The sequence below is a fragment of the Drosophila ficusphila genome, unplaced genomic scaffold (assembly GCF_018152265.1).
Source record: "Drosophila ficusphila isolate 14025-0441.05 unplaced genomic scaffold, ASM1815226v1 contig_106, whole genome shotgun sequence".
In the NCBI taxonomy this organism is placed as follows: Eukaryota; Metazoa; Arthropoda; class Insecta; order Diptera; family Drosophilidae; genus Drosophila; species Drosophila ficusphila.
In genome coordinates this window covers 12,502,487-12,520,314 of record NW_025063993.1, presented here as the reverse complement: position 1 = coordinate 12,520,314, position 17,828 = coordinate 12,502,487, and the positions used below count along the sequence as shown (strand labels likewise).

The following is a 17,828-nucleotide window of genomic DNA, read 5'->3' as shown; positions in this document are numbered from 1 at the left end:
AAGAGATAGAAAAGATCGAGAAAAGTTAGAATCAGCGATGCCACAGATGTTGTCGTGGTCGCGAAATGCCCACCCTACCTATGATCACCATCCTTCAGAGCTAAACTCCGGTGACCCCTAATACCCTACGATTGTGGAAGCATCAGCCGAGTTAAAAAAAACGTGAACTACTCGAAATTCATTTCAAATACAATTTAATTAATAGTTATACAAGAATTCATTATTGTTATTTGCTAACAGGTAGATACTACAAATTTTATATAAATATAATAAATGATATACAGGCGATAAAAATACTATTTAGATACTTAAATATTTAAATGATGTTATCCTCATAAATTAAAGTAGTTATAATGTTCGTATATATTTAAAAAGATAAGAAATAAGAAAAATATAGGGTATTCAGATATCGTACTTCACCAATAAAAAATATTACTCTGGTATAACAATAGATATTTAAATTTCATTGCTTTAATTTATTTTTTTATTTCACTAAATCATCTTCATTCTGTTTGATATCTTTTTGTTTAATTTAATTTAGTTTAGTGAGGCTATCGGTTCAGGGTTCTTTTAAATTCACAGTTTCATTCAAGTAGATTGTTAAAAATTATTTCATAGAGTATTTCGCAATAAGATATAAATAGAATAGATATAAATGCAATAATGAGAATAATAAACTCACAGCTTATACGTTGTTCCAGCGGCGAAAGATCGATCTCCCGGGCAGGTGGCTGTAAAGGGTGAAATTGGGGCTCGAAAACACAAAACTATTCTATAAAAATCTTTTAACTTGGAACCCTTTTAGGCCTACATATTTTACTGAGAAGCGACTGTGATATCTTCACTTAACCACATTTTTAAATTTAATATTCACTATTGTTTCTTATCAGAAGTTGCTATTTTCAAATTATATTTAAATTTACAAAAAAAAAATAAATATTTAATTTATCGCTTTTAAGTCATAGTTGAGCGAATTTTCCAAAACAAAATCGATGCGTAAATAACTCCACTCGTGAAAAATTAAGTTTTAAATTTAATTTAATTTAAATATTACGTTTTAGACTGAATCATTCAGACTTTAGAAAATATCACTTAAACTTGATTTTTACGGCATGTTGCTATCTTTGATTCATTAAATTTTCTTCACTTTGGCACGTTTCAAAACTTTCAAATTTTTAATTATAATATTTCACTTTAAAAAAAATCGCAGTAGCGGCTTAAAAGCAATTCCAGGTTATATATTCCCTTTTGTGTCCATATTTGGCTATACTAAATCTGCTGCTGCTGCTGCCGTGGGTAGAGAGGGTTAAACATCTCTCCAAATCACTTCTTTAATGCCGCATTCTTGAATTTAATTCCAGTTGAAACTCCTCATTTTTCTTGTCCGATTTAATTTGGGGCACGATATTAAATCATGCCCCCCACTGTCTTGAAGGGGAGCTCCCACGGATGCCAGTATTGATGGCCACGTGAGAAATATATATATCATATATATATCTCAATAGTTTTCCAAAATTAATCACAAAAATATTACTCAGCTAGGCTCGCTGCACTTATTCCTCTTATTATTTTCCACGATTTCAATATATAGTATTTAAACAAAACTTTGTTGACGTTGAGAAAAATTGGCACGTCTGCTCATATCGGATGTCAATCAGAAAAGAACCTTACCAAATATAGGTAGTGTTAGGCTAGGGTATGGTCGGAAGTTCGCCACAGATGATAACACCAGATGTCTAAAACGAGCTTCCCACTGCATCTCTGTTACAGCTGATTTATCAAACATATGTGTAATTAGCTAAGACACTAAGCCGAGCTTAGATATATTTTAAAGCATGCTTCTAGGCCGAACTAAACTATCTGGTCGCTACAGGCGCCGTTACAAAACCCCCCTGCCGCAATCAGACTAGGGTATTTCATTCTAGATACCCTAGGCTGATACCGCCTGGAGTGACGTCATTGGCGAATGTCTTTGGCGTGATAATTACCCAACAGTCGCCCTTGCAAATCTTCAAGCTCGTAGTAATTATTACCTATCTTTCTTTTAATGCGTGCTTTTACGAAGGAAGGTCCAAATTTGGCGTTGTAACCTGTTTGAAAGCAACTCTGCTTGAAGTTACGTCGAAATACCTCCTGTCCTACCACAAAAGATACTTCTCTTGAACGTAAGTTGTATCTCTTTTCGTTACGATCGTGAGCTTTCTGCATTTGCTTACTAGCTTCTTCGCGAATTATCTGGAAAGAATCCTGTCTATTAAACAATAGCGAGCGGTCGTCTAGCATATTCAATTTTCTTAACAAAGCATAAGTTGATCCTGAAGTAACCATATGCTGACCAAAAGCCATATAGTATGGTGTGGTACCAATACTAGAATGAAACGAAGATCGTAAGGCACAACATATCTTGTTCAAATACTCATCCCAGTCTTTTTGATCAGGACGCAAGTACGCTCTAATAGCTGAGATGACAGAACGATTTACGCGCTCAGAAGCGTTGGCCTGAGGCGAGTGAACAGCTGTTAGCGTGTGTGAAATTTTGTACTGCTTCATAAGTTTCTGAAATGCTACAGAACGGAATTGTGACCCGTTGTCTGATACGACAGTTTCTGGAACACCAAATGTCATAAATAGTTCGCCTTCAAGGTACTTTATTACGACATCAGCATTTATCTTTCTAACAGGTTTTAAAAATACAAATTTAGAGAAATGATCGAGGACAATGAAAATGCCTATGTTTCCACTTCTCGATCGAGGGTAAGGACCAAGAAAATCAATGAAAATTCGTTGGAAAAGCCTAAAAGTTATTGGTGCTTTTCCTAAAGTCGGTCTGAGAACTTGATTTGGTGATTTGGTTGTTTTACATGTCTCACAAGCATTGATATATGCTTTGATGTCAGGCACAAGACGAGGCCAAAAATAATATCTTCTAACACGCTCGATAGTCTTATGGATGCCACCATGGGAGGCCAAAGGACTGTTATGTGCTTGGAAGAGGACTTCAGGTATCAATTCTGTCGGTATCCATAACTTCCAGGCATATTCATCGTGAACCTTTTCACCTGTCAAATGTTCTGCTTTTCTGTAAACATAGCCGTCTTCTGTTTTTAAGTCAGGGAAATTTACTTTATTTGCCGAAACTTTTGCTACCAAATCTTGATACGCAGCAGATTTAAAGTGCTCTGAATTTAAATCAACCAGCAACCCTTCACGAAAATCTAATGCTGCTACTTCATCTTCGTTAACGCGAGACAAGGAGTCGGGAACGATGTTTAAAGAACCTTTTCGATGCTCAATCTTAAATCGAAATCTTTGAAGAGATAATGCCCACCGAGCTAAACGAGAACTAAGGTCATGATTGGACATGAGCCACTTGAGCGATGCGTGATCGGTGATGATGGTAAATTCGTGTCCTTCCACGTATGCTCTAAAATTCTTCAGGGCTACTATAGCTGCTAAGCACTCCTGTTCGGTTACGGTATAGTTTCTCTGCGCACGATTTAGTTTCTTCGAAATAAAAGCTATCGGACGTTCGTCTCCCTCTTGAGATAATTGTACCAAGACGGCACCGACACCAGTCTTGCTAGCATCACAATGGATGGCGAACGGCTTAGAAAAATCCGGGCTACTCAATACCGGAGCTTCACTAAGACGACTCTTCAGCGCTTCGAATGCCTTCAGTGCTTCAGGAGTCAAACAGAATTTACGTTTTGTTGTCATCAAGTCGGTTAAGGGAGAAGCAAGAGAGGCAAAATTTGGTACAAATTTGCGATACCAGCCGCATAATCCCATAAAACTCCTTAAACCTCGTAAAGTTTTAGGAACAGGAAATTCGGTAATTGCTTTGACCTTATCAGGATCTGTTCGGATTCCGCCATCGCCAACAATATGGCCAAGATAACGCACCCGTTGCATACAGAAATGACTTTTGCCAATATTGATTGTCAATCCTGCACGCTTGATGTGAAATGCGATCTCTCTGAGAACGTCAAGATGACTGTTAAAGTTGGAGGAAACCACAAGAAGATCGTCTAAATAAACGAATACTTCGTTTCTTAGATGCGCTGGAACGACTTTGTCCATTAAGCGAGACATAGTACTTGTGGCATTGCATAGGCCAAAAGGCATTACCTTAAATTGGTAAAGAGGCCTACCGGGGACTGTAAACGCAGTCTTGTCTCGAGAATTAATTTCTAAAGGCACCTGCCAATAAGCATCTTTCAAGTCCAAGCTTGAAATATATTCCGCCTTAGGCAAACGACTCAAAATTCCGCTGATTTGAGGAAGCGGATATGCGTCTTTCTCTGTAAAGCTATTGACTTTTCGACAATCTAAACAAATTCTAACTTTACCAGGTTTGGTAACCATCACTATAGGGGAAGACCAAGCGCTTTCCGATTCTTCAATTACGCCCATTTGCAACATCCTGTCAATTTCGGCGTACATACTCTTCTCAACAGCTGGCGACACTGGAAAATGGCGCTGTTTAATCGGCTTCGCTCCACCCACATCTATTGCATGAGTTATTAAATTCGTTTTTCCAAGTCCTTCCTGCGTGAATGACGGGAAACAATTGATGACATTGCCAAGCTTTGCTTTTTCCTCAGCAGACAAGTCGTGTTGATCAACTTCGACCTTGCTGCTAGCTTCGATAGTAGTTTCTAACTCTGATATATTAAGGTTTTTGGGGAGAAGATCATATAGTCTCCAAAAATCTATACCTAAATAAAGATCATGTTTCAAAGACGGTACTAGGTAAATATTTAAAGGTTTTCTCTTGTCTCCATATTCTACGTCAATTTCCATTCTTCCTACTACTTTCTGAGGTCGTCCATCTGCTGTTTTGGCTTTAATGTTTAATGGCTTGTATTCGGTATCATTCGCCATAACTTCTTTAGCTAGATCTCCTCCAATACAACTTATTGAGGCCCCTGAGTCCAGCAAACCAAAAACAGTACGGTCTAATAAGCGAATCGGCAGAAATGGTCGTGGATCTCTTGATCCCGTAGGGAGAGAACAAATATATTTCAACCCGAGCCTACAGCTTTTAACATTCTGCCAAAACCTTTTAATTCTTTCGGCGCTGCGAGACTTACGGATTTCTAAGAGATGTTCAGAAAACACAGTAGGAGTTAAAATCTGAGGTAACTTTTTAAGTTTACAATGCAGTAGAGAGCCGACATTGCTTTTTGATACGTCCGGGGAAGTTGGTGATGCGACTAATGGTGCATTCACATCTGATCGGTCATAGTTGATTGGTGACGAGAGGCATTCAAAGTCTTCGGTTTGAACTGCGACTTCGAACTGCCGGGCTTTAAGTTTTTTGAGCACTTAACGCAGTTTGGCTTATAGGTGTTAGCGGTTCCGCAACCGTAACAAAATACGCGCTTCTCTGATAAGCAATCTTGGTATCTGTGCCCTTCTTTGCGGCAATTCCAGCATACCAAGGAAAATGCGTCCACCTCTAATTCACTTTCGGATTCGGACCCATTCTGAGAATCTGGCTCTTGAATAAGCTCTGAGACTTCTCGTCTAAACGGTGTGTTTTTACTGTATCCGTGAGAGCGTTTGACATCGTCTAGAAAAGCTTCGCGTCGACGACAAGTTTCTCTCAACTCAGATACTGAAGAAATGTCAACATTCAACAATTCATGGCGTATTTCGGGTCTCAAATTGTTTTTGAGAATTCGGACAAGTTTTCTCGGCGACCATGGTACTTCTAACTGATCGACTAATACGTTTACACTATCGTAAAAACTATCAAAAGATTCATTGGGCTTTTGTTTTCTGTTTCTGATTAACTCTTCTACATCAATATCGTCCCTTTTTTGACGAAATTGCAATCGCAAGGCAGAACATAATCTATCCCAACGTACTTCGGTTACCGATTTATGGTAACGCCAATAAAATTCGTTGGCTTTGCCCTCGAATAAGACGCTAGCATTTCTGCAAAGCACTGAGAAGTTGCCTTCAAGTGTCTGATGCGTCAGCGCTTCGACTCTGTAAATAAAATTGTCTATCGATACACCTGATCCGGAATATTTTATCTTCCATCCATTCAGGATATGCACGACCTTGTCGGGTCTATTTAAGAGATCAGAAGGGATACTTCTATGAGAACTTGGAGAACCTAAGTTAGGCGCGACAAAATTTGTGTTTTGGATATGTTCATTGCCAGAAATTGGTCGGTCTAAGGGTGGTGGAGTAGCTGACCTATCTCTGTCATTCGCATTGGAGCTAGATGGAGGGGAGATTAATCTCTGAATACTGTCACTCACTGAAGTTTGTATTAACTCAGTCATTTTCTCTGACAACACTGTGAGCAGTCTTCGCTCCATTGAGAGTAACGTCATTGCATTAGCAACATTAGCTGGATCTACATCCCTACTGCTACTACTATGAGCGCCTCCTGACGTACCAGGGACGTTTTCAGATATATTTCTATCATCAATACTTTCTGTGCCACGACTTTTAGATTGGGATCGCGTTTGTAAACCTTTACTCTCGGCTACTGGCCTGCAAGAAATTCTGCATACTGGACAGCTTTCACTTTTCTTCAAATGTGCCTCAATACATTTCTTGTGAAATTCGTGATGGCATACAGTTTCAAATAAATCGGTTGCTGCCTTAATATCTGCTTTACATAACGGACAGACTGGCTTTGCACCTCCTTGCGATGCTTTTCCCGGAGAACGGTCTAATCCCATTTTGAAAATTTATAAAAATATAACAAAAGCAAAAAAAACAAAATGTTGTATCCTTAATTTCCAACGATTTAAACAACAGCTCAAAACCAAAATAATTTAAAACCAAAATGTTGTATCATTAATACCAAATGATTTCAACAACAGCTCAAAAAGAAATAAAAAGATAAAAAAAAAAATGTTGTATCATTAATATCAAATGATTTCAACAACAATCGGTAACTCTCACGATATAAACTGTGGTTATAATAATAAAGATAAAGCTTTAACTCTAGCTTGATGTCCACAACTCGTAGGATAAAAATTTTATTTACTACTAACATTTCTCAGGAAAGAAGAAAAGAATACAGATGAAGTGAATTTCTTGCCTTTCTTACTACAAGAAAATTCAATAAGGGAAGTAATTAGGCTTTAATAAATATGAAACGGATAAGTTATTCTTAAAAAAAAAGTTCTTATGTTCCAGTCTCAACTCACATAAGTCTAATTCCTCTAAGAAAAAATTATAAATAATTCTTTCTAAAAGTCAACCGTGGATAGGGCACTTCAGTAAAACAATGCCTCTATTTTCCGAAACGCCTAAGCTTGAAGAAAGCATTTATTTAAGTAAGTGTGAATATTGTAGTGATTTGGTAAACCAGCAAGGGCCAGAAGATCAATCGCAATTTGATACTCTCTGTATTTTCCTCAGACTAAGTTTTCCTTATCATCACATACAAAAGGAAGGAAAATTCTTACACGGACTTTTAATTAAGGCCAGACGGAAACTAATGTTCACTTGCTCTGTTATCCATAATAAATAAAAATCAACATAAGAGATTTTGATCAGAAGTTAAAGTTGAAATAAATGAAAGAAAGAAAAGAGATTGAATTTATCTATCGGTGAGTCTTAATGAGGTAATACTGTACTCACTAAGGCCCCACACGTTGGGCGCCACCTTTCTTAATAATAATAATAATAATAATAATGATATTATAACTGTAGCGTGTAACGAAGGTATTCTGTGGTGAGTTCTAGGATCTGTCCTTGCGGGTGCACACTATAGGGTCCGGCTCTCGCTCGTCTGCTTTGGGGGTGGAGGTCTTGCTTAGACAAATCCGCACACTAGCTACATATTATTATTTTTAAGACCAGAATTGAGTGTGCTGACGAAAATAAATGCGAGATATCAAAATCAGAAGAGAAATAGATAAAATTCAAAAAAAACAAGAGATAGAAAAGATCGAGAAAAGTTAGAATCAGCGATGCCACAGATGTTGTCGTGGTCGCGAAATGCCCACCCTACCTATGATCACCATCCTTCAGAGCTAAACTCCGGTGACCCCTAATACCCTACGATTGTGGAAGCATCAGCCGAGTTAAAAAAAACGTGAACTACTCGAAATTCATTTCAAATACAATTTAATTAATAGTTATACAAGAATTCATTATTGTTATTTGCTAACAGGTAGATACTACAAATTTTATATAAATATAATAAATGATATACAGGCGATAAAAATACTATTTAGATACTTAAATATTTAAATGATGTTATCCTCATAAATTAAAGTAGTTATAATGTTCGTATATATTTAAAAAGATAAGAAATAAGAAAAATATAGGGTATTCAGATATCGTACTTCACCAATAAAAAATATTACTCTGGTATAACAATAGATATTTAAATTTCATTGCTTTAATTTATTTTTTTATTTCACTAAATCATCTTCATTCTGTTTGATATCTTTTTGTTTAATTTAATTTAGTTTAGTGAGGCTATCGGTTCAGGGTTCTTTTAAATTCACAGTTTCATTCAAGTAGATTGTTAAAAATTATTTCATAGAGTATTTCGCAATAAGATATAAATAGAATAGATATAAATGCAATAATGAGAATAATAAACTCACAGCTTATACGTTGTTCCAGCGGCGAAAGATCGATCTCCCGGGCAGGTGGCTGTAAAGGGTGAAATTGGGGCTCGAAAACACAAAACTATTCTATAAAAATCTTTTAACTTGGAACCCTTTTAGGCCTACATATTTTACTGAGAAGCGACTGTGATATCTTCACTTAACCACATTTGTAAATTTAATATTCACTATTGTTTCTTATCAGAAGTTGCTATTTTCAAATTATATTTAAATTTACAAAAAAAAAATAAATATTTAATTTATCGCTTTTAAGTCATAGTTGAGCGAATTTTCCAAAACAAAATCGATGCGTAAATAACTCCACTCGTGAAAAATTAAGTTTTAAATTTAATTTAATTTAAATATTACGTTTTAGACTGAATCATTCAGACTTTAGAAAATATCACTTAAACTTGATTTTTACGGCATGTTGCTATCTTTGATTCATTAAATTTTCTTCACTTTGGCACGTTTCAAAACTTTCAAATTTTTAATTATAATATTTCACTTTAAAAAAAATCGCAGTAGCGGCTTAAAAGCAATTCCAGGTTATATATTCCCTTTTGTGTCCATATTTGGCTATACTAAATCTGCTGCTGCTGCTGCCGTGGGTAGAGAGGGTTAAACATCTCTCCAAATCACTTCTTTAATGCCGCATTCTTGAATTTAATTCCAGTTGAAACTCCTCATTTTTCTTGTCCGATTTAATTTGGGGCACGATATTAAATCATGCCCCCCACTGTCTTGAAGGGGAGCTCCCACGGATGCCAGTATTGATGGCCACGTGAGAAATATATATATCATATATATATCTCAATAGTTTTCCAAAATTAATCACAAAAATATTACTCAGCTAGGCTCGCTGCACTTATTCCTCTTATTATTTTCCACGATTTCAATATATAGTATTTAAACAAAACTTTGTTGACGTTGAGAAAAATTGGCACGTCTGCTCATATCGGATGTCAATCAGAAAAGAACCTTACCAAATATAGGTAGTGTTAGGCTAGGGTATGGTCGGAAGTTCGCCACAGATGATAACACCAGATGTCTAAAACGAGCTTCCCACTGCATCTCTGTTACAGCTGATTTATCAAACATATGTGTAATTAGCTAAGACACTAAGCCGAGCTTAGATATATTTTAAAGCATGCTTCTAGGCCGAACTAAACTATCTGGTCGCTACAGGCGCCGTTACAGAGAGGGGGAGGGAAATGAATGGTTTTCCAGCAGGTGGGGCCGCGATGACGATGATGGTGATGAGCAGCGCACTCGAAATGTTTGCCAGGTGTGGGCGATGGTTTACTCCGGCTGCGGCTGCAACGGCGGCGGCGCTTGCAGGTCCTTCAAGGGGTTTTCCTCGAGAGTGAGCCGTCGTCTCAACCGGGCAGCTCTTCAGTCCGCTTACCTCAGCTCCCCCTTACCCCCCTTTCCCCCCTCTTCCCTCATCCCCCTTCCTAGTTTGTTTTTCTATCACTTAAAATCAACTTAAGTTGGCATTTGCATTTGCCGGGAACGACGACTACGACGACGACGACAACGGCAGGGAGTCAAGTGGATGTAGTCGAAATGCCACTAGAACAGCGCCTTAAATTATGGAACTGACAGGAGTTGCGGCAGTCGCCCATTTTTCCCCCCTTTTCCAGGTGGGGTGCGCAAAAAGTGAGAAAACTGCAGTGCTGCACTTGGCAAAGTGATGAACCGAAAGAACATTTCATGCTGCAGTTACAGCAGAAAACTCATTAAGCACGTCGAGTGCGAGTGGCGCTCATTTGGTTGGTTTTGAAGGCGACAACGAATCAAAAATCCATGAAACAATGCGCACGAAATTCCCCGGAAGGAGTGCCTCCGTACGCTGCGGAAGAAAAACCCAACAAAAAAAAACCAGAAAAGGCACAGAAAATCCAACCACAAGGGGTAAAAAGTTGGACTGCCGAACAAAAATCGAAGAAATGGGGGATGTGTAGCAAAGTGGGAAGGAGTTGTGCTAATGAGTTTTACGATGGAGCAAATGTTGCATTCGTTGGCAGGGAAATGCAGGAAGCCTTAGCTTAATTAAATTACGCCAAATTGGCACTGAAGTAGTTATAACATTGATCTTCCTGCATTAACTCGAGTAAAGGGGTCAATTAGGTAAACTTTTTTAATGAAATTACTTCAACATATTACGTATACGACATGTGGCTCGTTGTTTTGTACTCATATTATTACATTGTAAGTATTTAATCTAATTTATTTGTAATAATATAATGGAGTCTGTTGGGTTATTGTGGGTCAGAAATCATATTAAAATTGTTTACTACCCACATATCAAAGTATTTATATGCTGCACAGTAAACCAAAGTTATATAGATTTTTATGCCTTAGTCTCTGCGACTGGAGCTTTTATTAGACCCTGGTGTCCCAGCATCAATAGAGCAGCATATCTATGCTGATTGCCTGGCTTTGGCAGCATTTGCCATCAAATATTGCGTATACAATGTGTTGGGCTTTAAGTGTTTGGGCTTTAAGCCCTCTACCGCTAGCGTTATCTGGCCAACTCTCTCTGCGAGGATATCTCCCACTCATTGTAGTGGCGTGTGTATGCATAAATTAAGGACTCAGGATTCGCATTTACATTTGCAAAACGCAGAACGCAATAGGAAACTTTGTGAGCCCCCCCTTCGCCCCTTTTTTAGCCACTAACCGGAGATGATTGAAGGGCTGAAGAGATGAGGGCGGGGGCTAAGGGGAAGGCACAATTGAATTTAATGGCTATTAGCATGTTGAAAGACGCAACTCTTAAGCAGCAACCGCAAAACAAAGCTCGGACCGGCTGAAAGACAACATTTACGACCGAATTGCACAAAAGTTCCCCCAATGAAGGGGCGATGCGAAAACAAAAACAAATCCTGACCGCAGCTTTCAAATGCAAATGTGGCTGAGGAGCGGAAAATTCTGGCCACTTTTGCTTGGCTAATTGTGGGACTGGTAACGAACTGCCAAGGAAATGCGGTGTGGCACTGATGAAGACGCCAGCGGAAAACTTGAGGAAAGCCAAACGGCTTCTTTAAGCACTTGTCTTAAAGTCTCGGTTTGGCTGTTGTCCCACCATCCATCTCAGAGTTCTTAACTGCATCTTATTCCGTTTTCTTGGCTGGCTGCAAGTGCACAAAGTTCGGCACTTTCAGTGAGTGGAGTGGCGCAAGTTTAGCGCTGAAACAAGCGTGGCAAAGCATTTGGCAAACATGGAATAACAATTTGCTCGGGCTTCTTTTAAGCCAGGCCAACTGGAAAACAGCAAAGCGAACGTGTTGACAATGCATATGCCAGGCGAAATTTGAGTAAAAAGCGGAGAGGGATCCCCAAGGGGGGATAAATAAAATTTGTCTTCTCCCAGAGCCAGAAATAATCCGGCGGATAAAGTACAGAACGACACTTGCATACCATCCCCATGGATATGCATATATAGCACATATATATTTGTGTGCATTTTATATGGTAAATCGCATGTGTCATGCCTTGCCAGCATTAAGATGTAAAAATCCGTTTAAATTGTAACAAATGCAGGGGGATATCTTCCCTTTTCCAATCTACCCCCAAAAAAAAAAAGAAAAAAATACACAGACAGACGAAGGTGTAACACAGGTGAAATATATTGCCACAAGGCGGACTCGGAACACATATACATGTCTATCGAACTTTGCCTTAAGAAAATGTTGCTCCTGCTGCACCAACAATGATAAGCGACACTGGCAACTTGCAACTGCAGGCAACTGAATGCATGTCGTCAACAGGAAGAGAAGCAAACGAAGGGGCATTCCAAGGGGTTTGGGGGATTGGCCGCAGTAAGACAGGTCGAAGCAGGCAACACGGAGTAACCAACATCATGGCTAGAATAAATGCTGCAGAAACACACCCAGCGACTAAAACACACACACACACACACACAAACACACATGATAGACGAGTCATGCAGACAAAGTAGAAAATGCTAACGAACGTAGTGCAGGGAATCACTGCGAGAAAATAAGCTAGCATATGGATAATTATCTACAAATGAATGCAGCTCAAGAAAAAAATAAAATATCGAGTAAATTATGGTTTTACATAATATTTTATAATCAAACATAGCTAAACAATTAATATTTCCAATCAATATAAAATATATTTTATAATTTACATAAATGTTTATTTTTACATTCTCTTTAATTAAACTCTAAGAATTGTATTCCTGATTTATAATTTTGATCAGTGCACTGATGGCGCTGGGATAACGTGGCGTATGAACAATGCAAAAAACCACAATGCTCTTGTTGTTATTGTTTTACGAGCATTGAAGCTGCTGCAGCAGCAGAAACAGTAGCAGATGCAGTTGCAGTTGCAGAAGCAGAAGCAGAAGCAGCAGCTGAAGACATTCCGCTTATCGTTTGTTACATAAAAGATGTCAGTGGTCCACAGGCAACCGCACAATTGTCAGACATTGATTCCAGTCCCATGGAACCACCTTGATTGCTAGCCGGTGCATTAGATCGCCCGCCTTGTACAGGCAACCAGAAACCAGAACCCAACCCAACCGAACAGAACTAAACTGAACAGAACTCAACTGAACAGAACTCAACTGAACAGAACTCAACTGAACAGAACTGAACAGAAACCATTGTCTAAGCCAATGGGATGTGCCACATTGGCTGACTGAAAAAGTAACAATGACCGTGGCAGAAACTCAACCTATATCATATACGATTTATATATACACATTAACAACTAACGCTATCCACAACCAATTGCAGGCATTATCAAGGGAGACGAAATAATGGTCATCAATGGCGCAATTGTGTCCGATCTAGATATGATGTACTTGGAGAGCGTCCTGCAGGAGGAACAATCGCTCAGCATGATGATGCGGTAAGTTATGACAGCCACAGCCACAGCTACAGCCACACAGACTGGTCGTTGTCGTCATTGTTCTTGTTTATGCCCTGCTTCACATCTGTTTCGATGTTTCGTTGATAAAGTATACGCCATGTGGCCATTGCTCGCCCCATGTGGGCGCACACGATGGCCATTGTTTAAATTTCAGTTACACGGATTAATTAACTATTTTAGTCACCCGGCCTGGCCCGCTGTCAATTAGCTTTGGGGCGCATCGTGACAGCGTAATGCAATATCCATTCCATTGTTTTCCCATTGTGTGGAAATCTCTATCCATTTTACCAGCTACATTGGCTATATGGCTAGATGGCTCATAAAGTCGAAGGCAAAACAGTTGACTGACCCATTTCTGCTGATTTCGTTCCATGATCTTCATTAATGGCTGTTGTCAGCTTTAAAGTATAAATGAGTAGCGCAAAAAATCCATAAAACCGCAACCTGCTGCAGCTGCTGATGTTGTTAATTAAAAACATTCTGTGCAAGCTTTCTAACTCTTGGCAGCTCTTAACCAACTGGCCACAAGCCACATCAAGTTCACACACCCCAGAATGTCAACAATCGACAAGCTTTGCCAATTTTTGATGATGTTACACCATAAGAAGTTTCCCATTCGACGATGGGTGAAAAGCACAAAAAAATGCCAGAAATTGTTTCGCAACAAATCGGAAAAAACTAAAAAAAAAAAGGGAAAGCGGAGGGCAAAAAAAAAATAGATGTTTGAACCGAAAAATGTTCCATGTACATTCTCGAACCATTTTTGGTTTATAGTTTTTCAGCAAAGTCAACAACAAGTTCAAGCCGCAGCTGGAAAATGTGTGCGAAGCGTGGCGGAGGGCGAGAGGGAAAGGAAAACGTTTGTAAAACCGGTGGGGGGGGTAAATGGGGAGACAAGCCGTAACCCAAACACGTTGCCACTTCACGTTCTCTCGCTTGTCATGCAGTTAGAACGTGGTCGCTGTTGGGTTCCCTTGGTTCCGAATCGTTGACCAGCCAACCTTACAACCCCCCACCCCCCTCAATTTTCCAACCACTCCCTCCCACCTTTCCCTCGACCGCCCTCCTCCCACTTGCATCACCTTTCGGGCGAGCCGAACGGCATTTTGATAGCCTAATTAGCTTCTCTTTATGGCAAACGAAAACAGAAAAGCTTTTGTGCTAAGCGTTTGTAGAGCCAAATGCGCCCGTTCCTGCCAGGAGCCACGAGCCCCGCCCCCTTTTAACCCCCGACCCCTGACCCCCCACCACTCACCTCCTGACCTGCTCCCCAGCCAGTGGTCCATTCAAATTATGCACGTTGGGAGCATTTTCCGCATCTTTTGCTAATTTCGCGCACTGACACAGAAAAAGGTCACGGCAGTCCGCAGTCGGCAGTCCGGAATCCATTCCATTCCAGGTGTCGCTATACGTTCACTTGTTTGGATTTGTCAGGAGGGTCAGAAACGGAAATTATGCAAATAATACACAGCACGAAATTGGCGCTAACCCGCTCACATAAACTTGAAACTCGTACAATATTGTGTTACCTGAGAAAGTGCAACTTTATTTAAAAAACTCACAAAAATTACCAAATTTAGAATATCTTGCTTAATATATCATTTAGCAAATCAATTAGTTAATATTTTATTTTGAAATATTTTTAAAAGTGTCTTTCCTATTCACCTGTGTGACAAAGGTTTAAAAAAAAACACCTAATTTACATCTTAATTAATATCGATTCCATGAGAATTCGACCAGTTGTTACTCAGTATTTATACTTTTGCCACGAAAAGTGGGTCAGTGATGAAAATTATGTTAATACGCAGAGCACCTCGTTATAATCTCTTTATTCCCCTTAATCAATCCGCAGGTCTTCGCGCACTGAGCCACCAGATCTAGTGGGGATCATGAGGGTAACGGACGATATGATTGACTCGCTGGTGTGTCCGCCGCCGCCCACAGATCCGCCGGTGATGAGTGAGGAGATGATAACTGGACTGATTGTTCCGGCTCCAGGTTGGAGTAAGTACCGCCCACCAATACGATTATATCCATATATGCACCATATGCAGCCGGGCAAAACCAAAAGAATTCTCTCCCATGGGCAACCTCGGAATTGCTGTGTGTGGAAATTCGGCCGTTTTAAAACATTTAACGTTTAAGCTGGTGAAAAGTGGAATGGCAGGGGTAATGGGGGAAAAGGAAAAGCGGGGGAAAACCACAGGCAGCATTCATCAGCCACTCGCACAACAAAAGCATACTAATCACGGCTATGGTTACGGTTCCGTGTCCGTGTCCGTATCCGTGTATAGCTTGGGGTCCGGTTATACGAGCCTTGACGTTGAGGTGCGTACCTATACCTCCGCCGCCCTATATCCCTTATCCCTGAATGCGAATGCGAATGTGTGTGTGTGTGTTTGTGGCAGGAAACGAAAAAGCGCATTTCCGGGCATGCATGCGAATTTGTAAAGTTCATTAAAGTAATTTATATTTTCTTTTTTTTTTGTTTTTGTTTTTTGCATTAAATGCTGGCTCTAGACAACGGCCAGCGAAAGAGATGGCGATAGCGGGGTGTGCGAAAGAGAAGGTGTACTGCATGTACAACAACAATTACATCAATAAGTAAAGAGGGAAAGAGAGGCGATTGTGTGAGTGAGTATGTGTGTATGTGTGGGTGTATTCGTTTCGCAACAAGCAACTACATAATTACAGGATTACAAACTGCAGCATACATATGAGCGCACATACACGCACACTCCCACTCCCACACACTCATACACTCGCACACACACACGCTGCACTGCACTCAAAAAGCCGAAGTGGCTAAGAACACAAAACAATTAAAGCCAACAAACGCAGCAGCACACAAAATGAAACTTTTTTGTTGCGGCAAACAATTAAAAGGCACAGAACGAACACTAAAAAAGAATTAAAATAAAAAATATAACAACAAAACAAAAATTGTAGCAGAAATTAAACGACTCTCTATATATGCACGCATATGTGAGAGCTTGTTTTCATATGTGTTTGTGTGTGTGTGCGTTTGTATTAATATTTATTTCTCCATTTTTTTTTTTTTTGACACACATCCTGGTGGCTTAAAAAGTTTGCCAGAGAAGAGGGGTATTTAAAAAGGACAATAAAAGCAGACAAAAGCAGAGTAACTGATTACAGGGAGTTTTCTTTGAAAGCCACCAATTTTCAATTAAATTTTTTTCTGCCAACCAAAAAAACAAGTTTATTGATACCTTCCCTGCAATCCAGCCAATTAGTTGTATTAAATTACGGAAATGCATTTCCAAGAGTCGAGCCAGCCAAGTTAACCCAACCAAAAAAAAAAGGAGTCGGATTTCCCCGCAAAACTTGGGGAAAAACATTCAAGGGATCATTAACCCCGAAGAAACTATGCAGGACTTGTGCCAAGTTGTTTAGTATCCTGGCAAAAAAAAAAAGAACAAGGACGAAAAAGTGGCCCAAGTTGAGAGCTCCTCGAGCGTATCTTCCTGCCATAAACAACTGCAAGTCTTACTTTATTTAAAGCCACTAAAACTGGCCAAGTTATTTGCCATCGACAAATTCGGCTTGGCACGTCCACGAGTTATTAGCTCAGGCTTCTGGCAGGACCTAGGGTCCTAGGACGAGGACGAGGACTACGTGCAATTTGCACAGGGAGACCGCAAACTGAAATTTATAAGATGGCAATTTCCAATAACTACACACTCTCACACTTACGCATTGTGTTTTTGTGGTGTCAAATTTTAGGGAAAACGTTCATAAAATTTGTTGCCAACAAATTTGCATGCAGGAGGGCCAAGAAAACAGAAGACAAAAGCTGCTGGGAACCAGAAGGCAGAAGGGCGTTCCTCAAGGACATGATTTTTAAATGCTTCCTGGGTGCTGGAAAAACTACAAGAAGTAGTAGTTGAAGCCACAAAAACACTTGGGAACAGGGATATTTATATCAAAAAGTACACAGCGAAATAATTGTATAAGTTAATCAAATCTAATTCTACAGTTTGGTTAAAAATAACAAAAGTTTAAAGCATACAATCTATTGCAATTTTTAAAGATATTATAAATTCAAAGACTTGTAAAGAAAATCTAGTTAATCATGAATTTCTCTCTTTACAAAAAAGGTATTTGTAATTTTTTTATAAAACTATGCTTGTTATTTTGGATATGTTCATTTCGGCACATAAACTTCAAAACTTTAAGCATTTTGTCCTCACTTTCTTATCCCGCCAAAAACTCCCAAGAAAGTTCATTTTGGGATTTAAACTTTTGAACTGTTCAGATTGTTTATACTCTATTCTTAGTAACTTATTGTTAGGCAACTCAATATTT

At 39.3% G+C, this 17,828-nt stretch overlaps 1 protein-coding gene across 11 annotated transcripts in view; it reads left to right on the top strand.

Moving 5' to 3' along the window:
• LOC108089721 (protein still life, isoforms C/SIF type 2) overlaps positions 1–17,828 on the top strand; it is a 110,371-nt gene that overhangs the window by 71,251 nt on the left and 21,292 nt on the right. For all 11 annotated transcript variants that reach the window (XR_006245310.1, XM_043207433.1, XM_043207425.1 and 8 more), the window contains 2 exons: positions 13,367–13,481; positions 15,355–15,506. Coding sequence is in view for 10 of the 11 variants with exons in the window: in XM_043207433.1 (XP_043063368.1) it covers positions 13,367–13,481; positions 15,355–15,506 (267 nt within the window). In the remaining variant the exon portion in view is untranslated. The remainder of the gene's footprint in view (positions 1–13,366; positions 13,482–15,354; positions 15,507–17,828) is intronic.